Below are 15587 nucleotides of genomic sequence, written 5' to 3' on the forward strand. Positions count from 1 at the left end.
GTAACAATGTCAGTTGTCACTTTCACTCAAATTTTAAATATTAGCGTCCATGTGCGACAGGGGCAACATCAACGTGATAACAGTTATCAGGTGGACTCTGAGGCATATTTTCACATACAATGGTTTTAAAAATGTCTACCACGGTGTCCAAAAATAGTCCCATCTCAAAATGTGTGTTATTGCAACCTTCCAATATCAAACAGTACAAAAACCACCTACAGATATGTGTATTATCAGTAAAAACTGGAAATGAGCTATTTTTGTATTTTGAGAAGTATAAAGAGAAAATAGGTAACCATCTTAATTTTTTTTAGTCATTTTGAGTGTTGGTCAATAGGGCATTTCATGACTTAAGTTAGCAGGTTGGAACAGTACTGATTAAAGTCATTCAAAAGGATGAAATCTAAATGATTTGCATTTTCTCATGACATTGGCCTTTATTTTCACCAGGTAGAGGCTTATTTTGTTTTTTTCAGGAATATGAGGAGTATTCTTTTTGTATAGTAAAACTTTGGTCTCTTGACTTGAATAAAAAATTATTTAGAAAAACAAGAAGTTTTTCTTATAAAAATACTGTGAAAGTAATCTGTGGGTGCATTTTTTGTAGGTGGGCATCTAAATTAACTAAAAATTGCATTTTGATAATGTCAAAATTGCAACTTTTTATAAACGTATAACTAGACTATTTTTTTTACCATAAACTTATCAAGAGTATTAAATTTATGACAAACAAGTGTCTTATGATACTATGTAGGTGGCAACTGATGCAGAACAAAATAATTCAGATAAATTCATTGATGGTTCCCTTGGAGACGGGTTATTAAAATGACATGGGTCTGCCTTTGTAGCAGACAAGTGAAATGAATTTGTTAGTAACCATGGCAATGGGCTAACACAAGTAAAAAAGTGATTATTTGCCATGTTTACATGCCAAGATGACTTCACACAATGATGAAAAAAAGCAATATGGGATATATATATATGTGTAAATTTTCCAATCTTGTATTTACTTTCTGGTCCTTAAAGAGAACCGCGACAATTAAAAAGTTGAACGTCTGCATCGGAGGTACATGAAGATCGATATGGTGGGCAACTATCAACTTTATACACTCTCATGTGATTCCTGTATTTAATGTAAGCGCTAAATTTGTATCCCTAAAAGCAGAGAATGTTTGCTTTACCAGTTCACTACGAGTTCTGTATCTTTGTAGATCCCGTGTTTCTCATTTTCTATTGTTTTCTAGGTCGTTGTTAGCTTTGCAATTTGGGTTTCGTGTTTTCTGTGAAGTGTTGTCTGTTTTTTCTTCCCAGTCTGCTTCGATTAAACCTAACATATTAGCTACCCTACATGGCTATTTAACGACACTGTCAGTTATTCAAATAAGTCCCGAGCTGTATTTGATAACATACAGTTAAAACAATTTTACATTAACGATGATGAGATTCAGTATAATTTAATACCACAAAAATGTATAAATAAACTGTCTCAGATTCATTTGTCTTAAAAGTATATAAAAAGTTTAGTTCTGCATTCAATAAATCTTGTATATATCTTAACAGGCTGAAATTAAAATGGTTATCTTATCTTGTGGTTTCATATTCTGTGTATTATTAGGACAATGAAGTTCACATGTAAGTAACAGATGTAATAGCTTGTAAAATTGAGGACTGGTTCAAACAGTGGTTAAATTGTCTCTGGCGTGACTTCCCCGCCTCCATAAAGCATGAAGTTGATTTAAAAATATTTAACTCTTCTTGACAAATGAGATTGATTGATTGATTGATTGTTGGGGTTTAACGTCCGAGCAGCAATATTTCAGCTATATTCAGACGATGAACATGAAATGATGATGTAATGAAAAAAAAACAAAGGGATGGGACACAAGGATAATGGGGTCGACAAATTTTGATTGCCACTGAAAAAAGGAGAGATGGGTAAGGTAGGACAATTTAGCCTCCTGTGGCGGAGGGCAAATGTTCCTACTCCTATCGAATACCACAGCAGGGTTCTTTAACGTGCAAGGAATGTGGCATCTTTCCCAACACGGTGCACCACTATGGTTTGCGGTCAGGTTTTCCGTATTATAGCCTGACAACCCCAGCATGTAACACGCCAGGGGTACCCCCATTCCACCACCGGGAGCACACATCCCAATTGCTCTGTGGGCAGAGCGCCTAGCCCCAGGCTATGTTTCTGAACACTACGTAGTCGCCTTTTACGACCAGCTTAGCGCTGCTGCAGGCCTATTCTTTTAACACCCGGACGTGCACGGGGCTAAATAACTACACATATTAAGCATCTACATCTACATTGGCGACAATGTCTATGGATATTTAGAGAACTCATACAAGACGGCTAATTCTGTGAGCTAAGTTGATTTTATAACTACACATATTAAGCATCTACATCTACACTGGCGGCAATGTCAATGGATATTTAGAGAACTCATACAAGACGGCTAATTCTGTGAGCTAAGTTGATTTTATAACTACACATATTAAGCATCTACATCTACATTGGCGGCAATGTCAATGGATATTTAGAGAACTCATACAAGACGGCTAATTCTGTGAGCTAAGTTGATTTTATAACTACAAATATTAAGCATCTACATCTACATTGGCGACAATGTCAATGGATATTTATAGAACTCATACAAGACGGCTAATTCTGTGAGCTAAGTTGATTATACATAATTTTTTTTAGATTTCCTTATCTTTTTTATCGAGGTGGAAATATGTATGTATAATACTATGTTTTTAAGTTCTTCGTTCTAAAAATTGTGATACCAATAGTTCTTAAAATATATATTACAAATCGAAAAAGGAATTACTTAATTTCTAGACTGACCACTATACAAGAAAGCATTTCTTAAAAAATTTCTAGTTTTTTTTTTTTTTTTAAGAATAGCTGTTATATTGTTTTTGACCCGTCCGTCTGTCCGTCAGTCCGTCCGTCAGTCCATCATCAGTTTTACGGACTTTTCTTCTAAATGCTTGCAGATATTGACATGATTTTTGGTATATAAGTTCACCATGATAAGTTACAGGTCAAGTTTAACTTTCGTTCAGCTTCGATGATTTTTACCGAAATTACGGGCCTTGAACTTAGCAAAATTAACAGAAAAAAGTTTTCCGGGCATTTTTTTCTAAACGCTTGCAGATATTGACATGATTTTAGTACAGAAATTCACCATAAAAAGTTACAGGTCAAGTTCGACTTTCGTTCCGCTCCTGATGGTTTTTACCAAAATCACGGGTCTTTAACTTAGCAAATTCACAGAAATTTTTTTTTCTGAACGCTTGCAGATATTGACATAATTTTTGGTATATAAACTCACCATGATAAGTTACAGGTCAAGTTTACGTTTTGTCCCGCTCTGATGGTTTTTACCGAAATTACGGGCCTTTAACTTAGCAAAATTCACAGAAATAACAGTTTTCCGGACTTTTTTCGAAACGCTTGTAGATATTTACATGATTTTGGTATATAAGTTCACCATGATATGTTACAGGTCAAGTTTACGTTTCGTTCCGCTCTGATGATTTTAACCGAAATTACGGGCCTTGAACTTAGCAAAATTCACAGAAAAAAAAGTTTTCGGGACTTTTTTTTTCTAAACGCTTGCAGATATTGACATGATTTTTAGTATAGAAATTCAACATGATAAGTTACAGGACAAGTTCGTAGTTGTTCCACTCCAACGATTTTTACCAAAATTACGGGTCTTGAACTTAGCTAAATTTACAGAAATAACCGTTTATCGGACTTTGGTATATAAGTTCACCATGATAGGTTACAGGTCAAGTGTACGATTTGTTCCGCTACGATGATATTTACTTTGGATTAACTAAAACTCAAAGAAATCACAGTCTGGAGTTTGAAACTACCATTCTGAGTAACAGAATTTAGTTAGAAGATGAAGGTCTAAAGCCAAAAAACACTCTTATTCCTTTTTATTGGGGTCCTTCTACATGTTTTTCTCCTACAAATTTATTTGATTATCTAACATGGGGACGCGTGGGTATGTGAGCGCCCACTAATTAAGGTTCTTTAATTATGGACAATTTTCACGTTTAGCCGCTGGCCTTGAATGTTTTTCGTGTAGTGGAGTAGAAGATGCTAGAGAATGTAATCATCGCATTCAGTGTGCAGATGGTGAGGTATATATTCCATATAGCAGGGAGTTAAACTTCATCTAGTATTACATCTACAGAGTCACTAGTACATTGGTTATGATACAGGAGTAACAAAACAAAAAACAACGGTTTTTACTTAGTCAAAGGAAATGAAGGTGGTAATTTGACAGACCTAATAAGATTTGAATTAATCGTGAAGTCTAATAAAATACTGTCTATGTCGGCTTCTAGTTCAAATGGTTCAAGTCAACATCAACAGAATTAAACATGAATATGACTAAATATGTCAAAGTACAAAAAAACAAAAATAAATCAACCAAGTGACATATTGATTAAAAAAAACCGTAAGCTTGACCAGACATGTATATCTATTACAGCCATGTCATTGGTATTCATACTACCTTCTCCATAAAAGCCTTATTTTTCCAGGTTTGTTACATGCACAACTATGTTACAGAATCAGGAGCAGTGTTGTTTGATTACGGTTGTGGATCACCTCAGGTTGGCTCTCATTTTTGCAAAGTGATAAATTTGGTTCCGTTGGTTACTCTGTCACGTCCTTTTCCTTTGGAACGAGAATAAAAGACATGCAGTGACGCACCTAGAGGGGGTAGCTAGGGGGGTGTGGCACCCCTTTTTCATTTAAAAAAAATGTCATTTACATGTGTGAAATTGACCAAAAATGGCAGTTAATAACCTAGCACACCCTTTTCTCTGAGGAACCGCGACTGGCATTACTCCTTTTTTCAAAGTGTCTGTATCCGGCCTTGACATGACTGAATATTTAGATAAGTTAAATATACAAGTATTGGCATTTTCATCGATCAACCAGGCCACACAGATAACTTCACATACTACATACTGAGTATAAACTATTCTTTCTTTTTTCTCAGGGATGCAGTAAAACAATCATTGGTCCGATATTTGGTCGGAGAGATGAGGGACATCACGTCAAATGTACAGTATGTTGCAGCGGAAGATTGTGTAACGAATTGCTGAACTGTTCAAGTCCACAACAGAGTGAGTCGAAAAAAAATATGCCAGTTGAATTTACTGTGTTCATTGAGTCGAAAGGTACAAGGTAGTCGATAATTGATGTCAATGTTTTGTTTATTTCTATCTCAACTTGTTTATCAAGTTAACTGTTTTATTAAATGAACACATAGAATTGTTTTATAAAGTCAATAAAAGATTTGGTCTTGTCAGTTTTGAAGCTTGACAATGGACATAAAATTAAAATTACAGCTTCACCTGACCTACCTAGAGAATGTGCCGATTTGAAAATAATCAAAAGCGGAGTTTATAATATTTATCCATATGGAAAGTCAGTTCCTGCAGTTCCTGTTTTCTGCGAGGTCGACTCTGCCATGCATATTTGGACGGTAAAAACCTTCAATTTTCTGCGAAATATTTTGATAGAAAAAAAATATTACAATTGTCAAATGCCACCATATAATTAACTATGCCAGCTTAAATTGACAGAGGACAATTGGGCAGATATTAATGTTGCCATAAGATATTTTCTAATGAATTGATTGTGTACAGTAAGAATGTTCTAGTACTCATGGTCTCAGTATCGTATTAATTTTCCCATGGACTTCTATAGTGAAGTGCATATTTTTAGGATTTTTTAAAAAAATATGTAAATTGATTCAATAAAACTTTCACTTATGTAGCATTTCTAAGGACATGTGAAAAAATAATTTCCTGCAAAGAAAATAGGGTGAGTCCACGAAGATCGGACAGAAAAGTAGTCTCGAACTGTAAATAGCCATTTTCCCTACTTTCACTTTCGTTTTGCACTCACCAAACCAACCTTTTCAGTGGAACATTTTTATGATATTATGTTAGATTTTCTTTTAAAAAAGTTCTTCATCTTACAGTGTGATGTTTGCTCTATTTTATAAGTCATTGTTCATATCCTTTGACAAAATATTAGTTTGTAGAGAGGCAAAAAGAAAATGCACTATATTTTTATAGCATCCATGTTTTGACGTACACCTGCTCAGGGATATGCAATACGATACTGGTACCTCATGATGTACATGGCATAGTACATTATCATTTAGAATCATATTTTACTTTTTTTATTTTATTTTATATACTCTCAAGAACATGATAAACACCTTCCAAAATGCACTCTTAACCATGAAAATGCATTCAATTATTCTGTACATCTGTATGCATTTTATCATACTGAGAAACCAAATTCATACTTAGCAGGGGAACACTTCCTAAGGTGTCCATTTATGCAAGTTCAACACATATCAAACTTCTGTCACATCTTTTCCATCATTTTACTGACAACACCTCCGTGTAAGTTTCATGGAATTAAAAAAAATACATGTAGTAAAAACATGTACATGTATACGTGAATCTTATCTTAATGTACATTCGTATCTTACAAGTTAACAAGAAGGTGAGTGTATATAGTCAAAACCTATAACGTCTTTGTAAACGCAAACACATGAAGTTAATAAATCATTAAAATAACCACATTTAAACTAAGTAAAACATCAGTAAAAAAATATTTACATAAACACAATATTCAATAATAAAAAACATAAAACATAATTTGGCAATCTGGTGCTACTCGTATCAGAAATCAGAATCTGGGGGAGCACAGCAGATACATGTACATGAAAGATGTAAAAAATGAAAACACAAGTGAGCTAAAAAATGAAAGAAAACAAAAGTACATTGTATCTGGGGGTATCCCGGCAGATACTGTATAAATTTTGTCTAATCTTAGTACCTGAGGGAGCCCAGCAGGCACACCTACATCCTAAATCTTAGTGTCTGGGGGGAGCCCAGCAGACACACCTACAACCTTATCTCAGTACCTGGGGGAGCCCAGCAGGCACGCCTACATCCTAAATCTTAGTGTCTGGGGGAGCCCAGCAGACACGCCTACAACCTTATCTTAGTACCTGGGCGGAGCCCGGCAGGCACACCTACTGACGTTTGGAAGCTGTGGACTAGATATCTGAGGGGAGCCCGGTAGATGCCACAATGATTCTAACCATTGAAAAAACTTTAAGGAAGTAAAAGATAACCTGGGGGAGCACAGCAGGTTAACAACATAAAAGCATTTGTGCAATCTGAATTGGGGATTAAATCAGGGGCGTAGCTGCCTATACGCAAATACGCAGTTGCTTACTTTCGGAAAAATTAACAAAAAATAAAAACACACATTTTAAAGATGAAATAAAGGTTATTTATCACATATGCATACCATGAACGTAGTATAGGCTCTGAAAAACTGGCTCCAAAATCGTTAAAATTCAGGAGGGCTTTGTTTGTTTGTTTGTTTGTTTGTTTGTTTGTTGGGATTTAACGTCCGAGCAGCAATATTTCAGCTATATTCAGACGATGAACATGAAATTGATGATAAAATGAACTAGAAATGATGATGAAATGAAAAAGGGATGGGACACAAGGACAATGGGGGGTCGATAAATTTTGATTGCCACTGGAAATAGGGAGAGGTGGGTAGGGTCGGGCAATTTAGCCTCCTGTGGCGGAGCCCTATGGTTCCTACTCCGGGAGAATACCACAGTAAGGTTCTTTAATGTGCGAGGAACGTGGCATTTTTCCCAACACGGTGCACCACTATGGTTTGCGGTCAGGTTTTCTGTATTATAGCCTGACAACCCCAGCATGTAACACGCCAGGGGTACCCCATTCCACCACCTGGGGCACACATCCCAGTTGCTCTGTGGGCAGAGCGCCCTAGCCCCCGGCTAGGGTTCTGAGCACTATTTAGTCGGCTTTTACGACAAGCTTAGCGCTGCTGCGGGCCTATTCTTTTAACGCCCGGACCTGCACGGGTTCTTAGGGCTTTGCCTTGCCGGACTCACTGGGGGCCTTGAGCAACCCCCCAAGACCCCTCGCCGTAATTTTGCGTACAACTAAAACAGGCCTAGCTACGCCCCTGAAAATTCCAGAAAAATGGAATTGAAAACGTCAAATTGAGTATAACGAGCAGTCAAATTTTCTGGTAATAATAAATTATACGGTAAAATACGATGCACACTGCGACCCAAGTTGCTTGCTTCGAAGGCATAATAAAACTGCTACGTGATTTCCGTAACACATGCCATGAATAGATGCACAAAATGAAAGTAAAACAACGGCTATTGAAGTCCAATAAATATGAAGTTTGGAAAGCTACATTCCATCAAGTGGAATTCACTGAAATTTGTTTGGGGTCCAGCTGCCTCAGCCTAAAAAATCCATGACATCATGCGTAGGTCATGTGACTTGTGCATGTCTATCTAAAATAACTGTGAAGTTAGGGGAACGAGGAAGGGGAGAACAAACGTATATAAACCTACATTAAAAATGTACATTAACTCAATACGCGTTCAGTTAGGACGATACAAATATTGTCTAATGTAATTAAAACACACGTATAACAAGCAAGCAAGCAAACAAACAAACAAACAAACAAAACCATACAATAAAAAGGTTTAGTAAAATTATTTGTACTTTGAATGAAGATACGATTCAGGAAAATTGTGCGTGCATTAAGGTTATATCTCCCAAACCGACTCGAGAGGTGATAAATAAATAGGGATAATTTTAAGCGAATCTGCTCCTCAAGAGAAAATGATCATTATGTTCACATATTATACATGGATGGTCTTACTTTTGATCCAATGTAGGTATATTAGAGGCAGTTACACTTATTTTTCTTTTAATGTTTGCATTATGTAATAATATGTTCGTCCAGAATTACGTATTATGTACTGTTTATTTCTGTTAGTTGATTGTAATAAATATTTAGGTGTTTCAACATCGGTTCGACGGATCAGTAGATTTTTACAGGAATTGGACTGATTATAGGAATGGTTTTGGAAGTGTGAACGGAGAATATTGGCTAGGTATGCACTAAGCGTAGGATGGTGTCTATTAAAAACCTTTTCATCGACATTATGCTGTATTAGGATGTTGTGAGCTTAAGTTTTTTTTAATGGAAATATAACAAATAAAATGAGTCACTGAAAGAATGATGAATAACAAAATATTGTTAACATATATTATATAAGAGTAATCAAGGGAACCAAGATTCTAGCAGAAATCAAAAGAATGTAACCCAGGGACAAATACCAGACATGGAAAACAGACACACACAATAAAGAACATAAAATAACTAAAATATTACATACAAGACAACAAAAGTAAATGAGCAACTTGGACTGTACTAAAAACTGGGAGCATGGACATGGTGCACCGGTAGGGTAAGCGTCCTCTGCTTTTCTAGAAACACCCGTCGAGTTGCTCATAAAAAGTCGTCTGAATGAAGAATACAGACCATTGTGGACTTTTGTATTACGTAAATCTACGTGGAGTGGAGACATTTAATACTGGACAAAAAGGATTTTGCAATTTACTGACGTGTAACTTGTTTGAGGCTTTAATTTGTATAACAGTTGTATAAAAGTCAAAACATAGTATCACACACCCGGAGGGACCAGCCTTTATTTATTTTTGCTTGTTGCAGACACGGTTTATAAACAAGTGTTAACGAGTAGAAATAAAATATAAAAAGTAAACAATACTGTCTGTTGAATCTGTGTATATTTAACTGTTTCATCTCTTAGTTGAAATGCAAATGTTTACTTCCGTACAGTGTCGAACAGATGCATTATAATGCATTTTAGGTACTTTGTTGATTTAAATTATATTAATTTCCCAAGTGTGATTTTTTTTTGTGACTCGTGTCAGAGAGCTGTATTATTACAGCTTAACTATTACTAGATTACACTCACTTGCATTTATGACGGGTCCCGCTGGTGGAGCTAGACATGCTTACCCTTCCGGAGCACCTGATGTCATTCGCAGTGTTTTTTTTTTTGTTGTTGCGGGAGTTCATGTTACTGGTGCTTGTGACATGCTTATCTTCAGTTTTTATGTAATCTATTTTATTCTTTTCTCTACATTGTGGTTCATATTTTCATGTCAATGCCATATACGCGGATTTTGACGCAGTTGAATTGTCCCGTTGTTGATGTAGTATTTCTTGTCGATACTAAGGACATTGCACTGAACTTTGTTCTTTTTAGAGTCAATATTTTAATAGGTTTTTAAGATTTTAAATATAATGTAATAAGCACGGTATATGTATTAACGGTTTGAACTGATTGTAAAAAGAAGTTTAATCTGGATTTTTTTTGCATTTATAATCATAGGTAATGACATAATTCACGAATTAACAGAAGACTCACACCATGCTCTGAAGATAGTTATGGCAGACTTTAACAATGTTAAAAAGTTCGCTGAGTATCTATCATTCCATGTGTCTAATGAAGCCAACGGCTATAAACTTATGGTCAGCAAGTTTGACGGAGATGCAGGTAAATTCTTAGTTATACCGGTGAAATGAAAAAAATAATTTGAATTCTAAGTAAGTGATACCTGTAAATAGTTATTAATAACAAGAGCTGAAAACACTTTTTTTCCAAAGAACTGAACTCGAAAATCTGAAAATCGCTCTTTAATAAACTATTTGTTCTTCAAGCACAGGGAATATAGAAGATAGGGTGACGACTATTGGACACTGCGTTAGAATAACGTGTCCTAGTGGGTGAAATGCCTGTTTGCCGGTAATACTGCTTCTGTGATCTAGTACACTTAAAAAAACAATCCTGCTCAGCGTAGAGCATTATAACAAGGGGGTATTAATTCAGATTTTTTTGCTTGTGAACTAGGTGTGAGGCAAGGGGAAAATCTTCCGCCCTTCCTCTTTGCAATCTTCATGAATGATTTAGAATCATATTTTGAAAATCATTATGCTGATTCATTACACATAGTTGACGATTTATTTTTCGAACATTTGAATATTTTCATGAAGGTTTTTCTCCTTCTTTATGCGGACGATACTTTGCTCTTTTCGGAAACTTTGGATGGCATGCAAAATACATTAAATATTTTTGATGATTACTGTAAATTATGGAAACTTGAGGTAAATACTGAAAAAACTAAAGTTGTGGTTTTTTCAAAAAGAAAATTTAGACCAGATGTAAAACTGACGTTGAATGGGAAAGAACTAGATTATACTGATACTTATTCCTATTTGGGCATACTATTTCAATATAATGGTAGTTTTAATGCAGCAAAAAAGAAGCTGGTCGAACAGTCACAAAAAGCTTTATATGCTGTTTATTATAAAATACGAAATTTACGACTACCAATAGATTTACAGTTAAAGATTTTTGATTCTTTGGTATCGCCTATTCTTTTATATGGTAGTGAAGTTTTGGGTATTGGAAAAAACGATAATATAGAAAAGGTGCATTTACAGTTTATGAAGAAAATACTTGGAGTCAGAATTACAACTCCTAATTTTCTAGTATATGGTGAATTAGGTCGATACCCATTATACATTAATATTAAGATTAGAATGTTGTGCTTTTGGAGTAGATTGTTAGTAACTAATAAGTTATCGTCAAAAATTTATAAATTGTTGTACTCTTTGTATATAGATGGTCAATATCAGTCAGCTTTTGTGAAAAATATTGCAAACATTTTTGATGATACTGGTTTAAGTTTATATTTAATAGCCAGATGCCAGTTAATCCAATATGGATAAAAAATTATGTGAAACAAATATTTATTGATCAATTCATTCAAAAATGGCGTAGTGATATAGCTAATTCATCTCGTGGACACTTTTATTCTCTCTTTAAGCAAGACTTTTGTTTAGAGCCCTATTTACTACGTCTTCAATATAATTATAGTTGTTATATTACTAAATTCAGATTGAGTAATTTCAAAATACCTATCGAAACTGGCAGATGGCTAAATATAGCAAAGGAAGACAGAAAATGTCCAAAAATGTTTAAATAATGATATAGGAGATGAATTCCACTATCTTTTTATGTGTACTAATCCAGAAATCAGTAACCTCAGAATTAAATATATTCCCGATTATTATATCAAATATAGCAGTGTCGAGAAAATGGCTGGTATTTTTGCATTATGTCATGTAGATTTACTGAAAAATGTATCTTTTTTTCTAAAGAGTTTGAGCAAATTATTTGTGTAATACCGTACCATCTCTGTTAACCATGTTTTTTCCCTTTATGTGTTTGTATTTTGTTCTTTATCAATGTATATATGTTTGTAGTTAAAATGCTGTATTGTATTCTCATGTTGCACTTTGTGCCTGAGTTATTAAATAAAGTCTTTGAAATCTTGAACAAAACTGGTCGCGCTCTGTATTGAAGAAATATCTGTCTTGGGGTGTGAAAGTACATGCACAAAGAATCAATCAATTATTCTAACAATTATTTAATCAATCATCAACCAATATTTTTTATTTACGTATTATCCAGCTACACGATTAACTCCACTAAGAAAGGATATGTAAAAAAAAACAAGGCACCAGCACTAATCATTACAAATCTGCGAATCTTTTTAGGATGTGCTGCGAGTTGAAAAAAAACTTGAAATAATGAATACATCTCTATGCATGAGCATGATATTGGTATAGATTATAAGATTTTCGTTAAAAGAGAAAATTAATTACATGATATTACATGATAGCATTTGTGGGTGAATTAAAACGAATGGAATGATTACATATAAGTTGTTAAATTTTTAGGTGACTCACTCAAGGCACATAGTGGACAGAAATTTTCCACATATGACAGAGATAATGATGCCTACGGAAGGAATTGTGCCCAAATTTACAAGGGAGCCTGGTGGTACGCATCCTGTCACAATTCAAACCTGAACGGAATGTATCTCAAAGGTCATCATGATGAATATGCCACTGGTATGAACTGGAATTCCTGGCATGGCTACCACTACTCCCTCAAGTCTACTATAATGATGGTTCGGAGGTACTAATTATCATGTTTGGACGATTTATGGGAAAGGATATGCATATTCCGCTATTCTTCAAAATGTCAAATAGAAATTACTAGAAAATAAATATCGACATTCCCATTACTGTGTTGTAACGTTCTGTCATTAGTGAATATGTTGAGAGTGATAAACAACAAGTGACAAGGACATTGAGAGTGAATTTATTTTGAACTGCATAATGCTGTAACTTTTTCCTTCTTTTACACGAACTCTGTTCATTTATAAAGCAAATCTAATTTGTCATGTGAATCCCACAGAAAGAACAATTTAAGTCGTAGTACTATCGACTTTAGGGAACCAGTAATTGGTTGATACATTCGTCACTGAAACAAATATTGACACTAATCAAACAAAAAAAAAAAAAAACAAAAAAAAAAAAAAAAACAAACAAACAAACAAACAAACAAAAAAAAAACAAAAAAACAAAAAAAAAAAAAAAACAACACAAAACAACACCCCCCCCCCCAAAAAAAAAAAAAAAAAAAAACCCTGAAAAATGTCTGTTTAACGGTTCATATATGACTATGGAAATTACAAGAGAACAGAACCCCATTGGTAAGAAAGCCAAAAGACGTCACAGAAAGAGCAATCTAAAAGCACATCGAGTCAACAACAATCAAGGACACGACCCTGCTTCCCTGCATTAAGATCCGACCACTGTTTAATTTACTAAACACGTCTTTAGGACACAAGGGACGTGATAACATCATTCGGTTCATGCACGAAAATTTGTGTCCCATTTATTGTAATATTTTTTTTGACGTTTTGAAAAGGTTTTTCTTCATATTTACTGTCCAATTTGGTTATACTTTCTTCCATCTTGTCTGGATTATCAATGAGGGATCTTGATCTGTTTTGATATTCTCTTTCGAAACTTTTAACTTCTATACTCACAGCTGTCAAAAAGGATCAAAGAGGGTCTCCAGTCCTACCACGACACTTGTTACTCCCGTGGTGGTATTAATTCAATGTGGATCCTGAAAAATTCGACAGATCTTCTGGAGACCCTCAATTTAAGATTATTATCAAATTACAATAACATTTAAACCTATGCTTTTTCAACTCTTTATACTTGTATTCCCATTGCTCAGTTATAATACCGACTCAAAAACATTCTACATCGTTACTCAAAAAGAAAAAAAAAAGACGGTACACTTAGATACAAATATGTAGTTCTTGGTAGAGATGCCTCATACTTTTAAAAATAATCCCAAATCATCTTCCAAATAGACCGATGATGTTTTCAAAAGGTCTGAACTTTTGATCGACTATATATTTGTTCAGTGTGGTGGACAGATTTTTCAACAAACAGTCGGCATTCCAACGGTAACAACTTATGCTCCACTACTTGCTGACCTATTCCTTCTCTCTTACGAGGCTGGCTTATAGTGATCTGATCCAAAAGAAAGAACATCGTTTAGCTAGACCCTTTAACCTCAGTTTCCGCTATATAGATGACGTATTATCGTTAAGAAATTTTTGATACATCGCATCTACCCCAAAGAACTTGAGATAAAGAATACTACAGAAACTGTGAATTTGTCTCATATCTTGACCTACACTTACAGATCGCTGGTAAAGGAACATTAGACATCTTACAATTAAACATTTGGAACAGGGTTATGTTGCTACAAGATAGAAGTCATCACTGCAGAAGTTTTATGGTTATCGTCATGAACTCGTGGAACGTTACGGTGTATCCATATGCACCATGAAAACTAATTTTATCAACGTGTCATAGTTTTCTTTTCCTCGTTCTTCTACCCTGGACATGACTTTTTATCAGCAACTCGACGGGTGCTTCTTGAAAAGCAGAGGATGCACTGGTGCACCTGGTTCATGCTCCCTGTTTTCAGTGCAGTCCGAGTTGCTCATTTACTTTTGTTACTTTGTACATATTATTTTGGTTGTTTTATGTTCTTTGTTGTGAGTGTCTGTTTTCCATGTTTGGTCTTTTGCCCTGGATTTCATTGTTTTCTGATCTCGGCTACATTCTTGGTTCCCTGGATTACATTTCCAGACTTTTTCCAACAAATGATGAGTTTGATTCTCTCCCTGTACCTGTTCCACTCGTTTGTACCAGTAATCTGGAAGGGTAAGGGGGCGATATTTAAGTCGTTTCTTTGTGTATAGTCCAATACCTTTTGCCATTTTTCTCACCTTTTTCCTGGGTGTACTTTTCTGCTCAAAAACATAGTATGACTTGTGCATGAACAACACTCCCCGATATCATTTTGAGTAAGAGAGTCTGCTTAGCTATTTTTATTCTTTTCATTATGATTACCATCAAGTTTACATAGTACTGGTAAAAGCAGGTGACATTTACTTGTCCTACCAGGAAAAGACTTCTATAAATGATGTTAAAATGAGGTCTAAACCCTCATACTCTGAGCAAGCTTCTTTTGAATAAATTAAATGCTTTTGTTTTATGGTCTCATAGATCGCCAGGTTTTTATATTATAACCTATCTAGTCATCGATAAACATATTGATAACCGATGATGATCAGAACTCAAAGCATCTTTAAAGACACAGCTTTCAGAAAGGTGCATGCTAAAGTATTTAGGAAAAAAA

The 15587-nt window shown here is 34.9% G+C and overlaps 1 protein-coding gene across 2 annotated transcripts; it reads left to right on the forward strand.

Annotated features, from left to right (window-relative positions):
- Nucleotides 1–1604: 1604 nt before the first annotated feature.
- Nucleotides 1605–13095, forward strand: LOC148629179 (microfibril-associated glycoprotein 4-like). 2 transcript variants are annotated; one of them, XM_088545694.1, is made up of 9 exons: nt 1605–1632; nt 2708–2740; nt 4082–4164; nt 4570–4641; nt 5034–5214; nt 5386–5522; nt 8930–9026; nt 10335–10499; nt 12749–13095. In XM_088545694.1, the coding sequence occupies exons 1-9, from the start codon at nt 1620–1622 to the stop codon at nt 12994–12996; spliced, it is 1029 nt and encodes a 342-aa protein (XP_088401820.1). In that variant the 5' UTR covers nt 1605–1619; the 3' UTR covers nt 12997–13095. The 2 variants fall into 2 exon arrangements, with proteins under 2 accessions (XP_088401820.1, XP_088401829.1); XM_088545703.1 differs by having other exon boundaries at nt 5034–5160.
- The last annotated feature ends 2492 nt before the right edge of the window (nt 13096–15587 follow it).

The sequence above is a fragment of the Perna viridis genome, chromosome 1 (assembly GCF_037379345.1).
Source record: "Perna viridis isolate PV_CMFRI_1.1 ecotype Kerala chromosome 1, ASM3737934v1, whole genome shotgun sequence".
Classification (NCBI taxonomy): Eukaryota; Metazoa; Mollusca; class Bivalvia; order Mytilida; family Mytilidae; genus Perna; species Perna viridis.

Excerpts from the sequence above, each read along its gene's own strand:
- LOC148629179 (XM_088545694.1), top strand. Across the intron at positions 4,642-5,033 it reads ACGGTTGTGGATCACCTCAG|GGATGCAGTAAAACAATCAT; the intron begins GTTGGCTCTCAT and ends CTTTTTTCTCAG. Across the intron at positions 9,027-10,334 it reads GAACGGAGAATATTGGCTAG|GTAATGACATAATTCACGAA; the intron begins GTATGCACTAAG and ends TTATAATCATAG.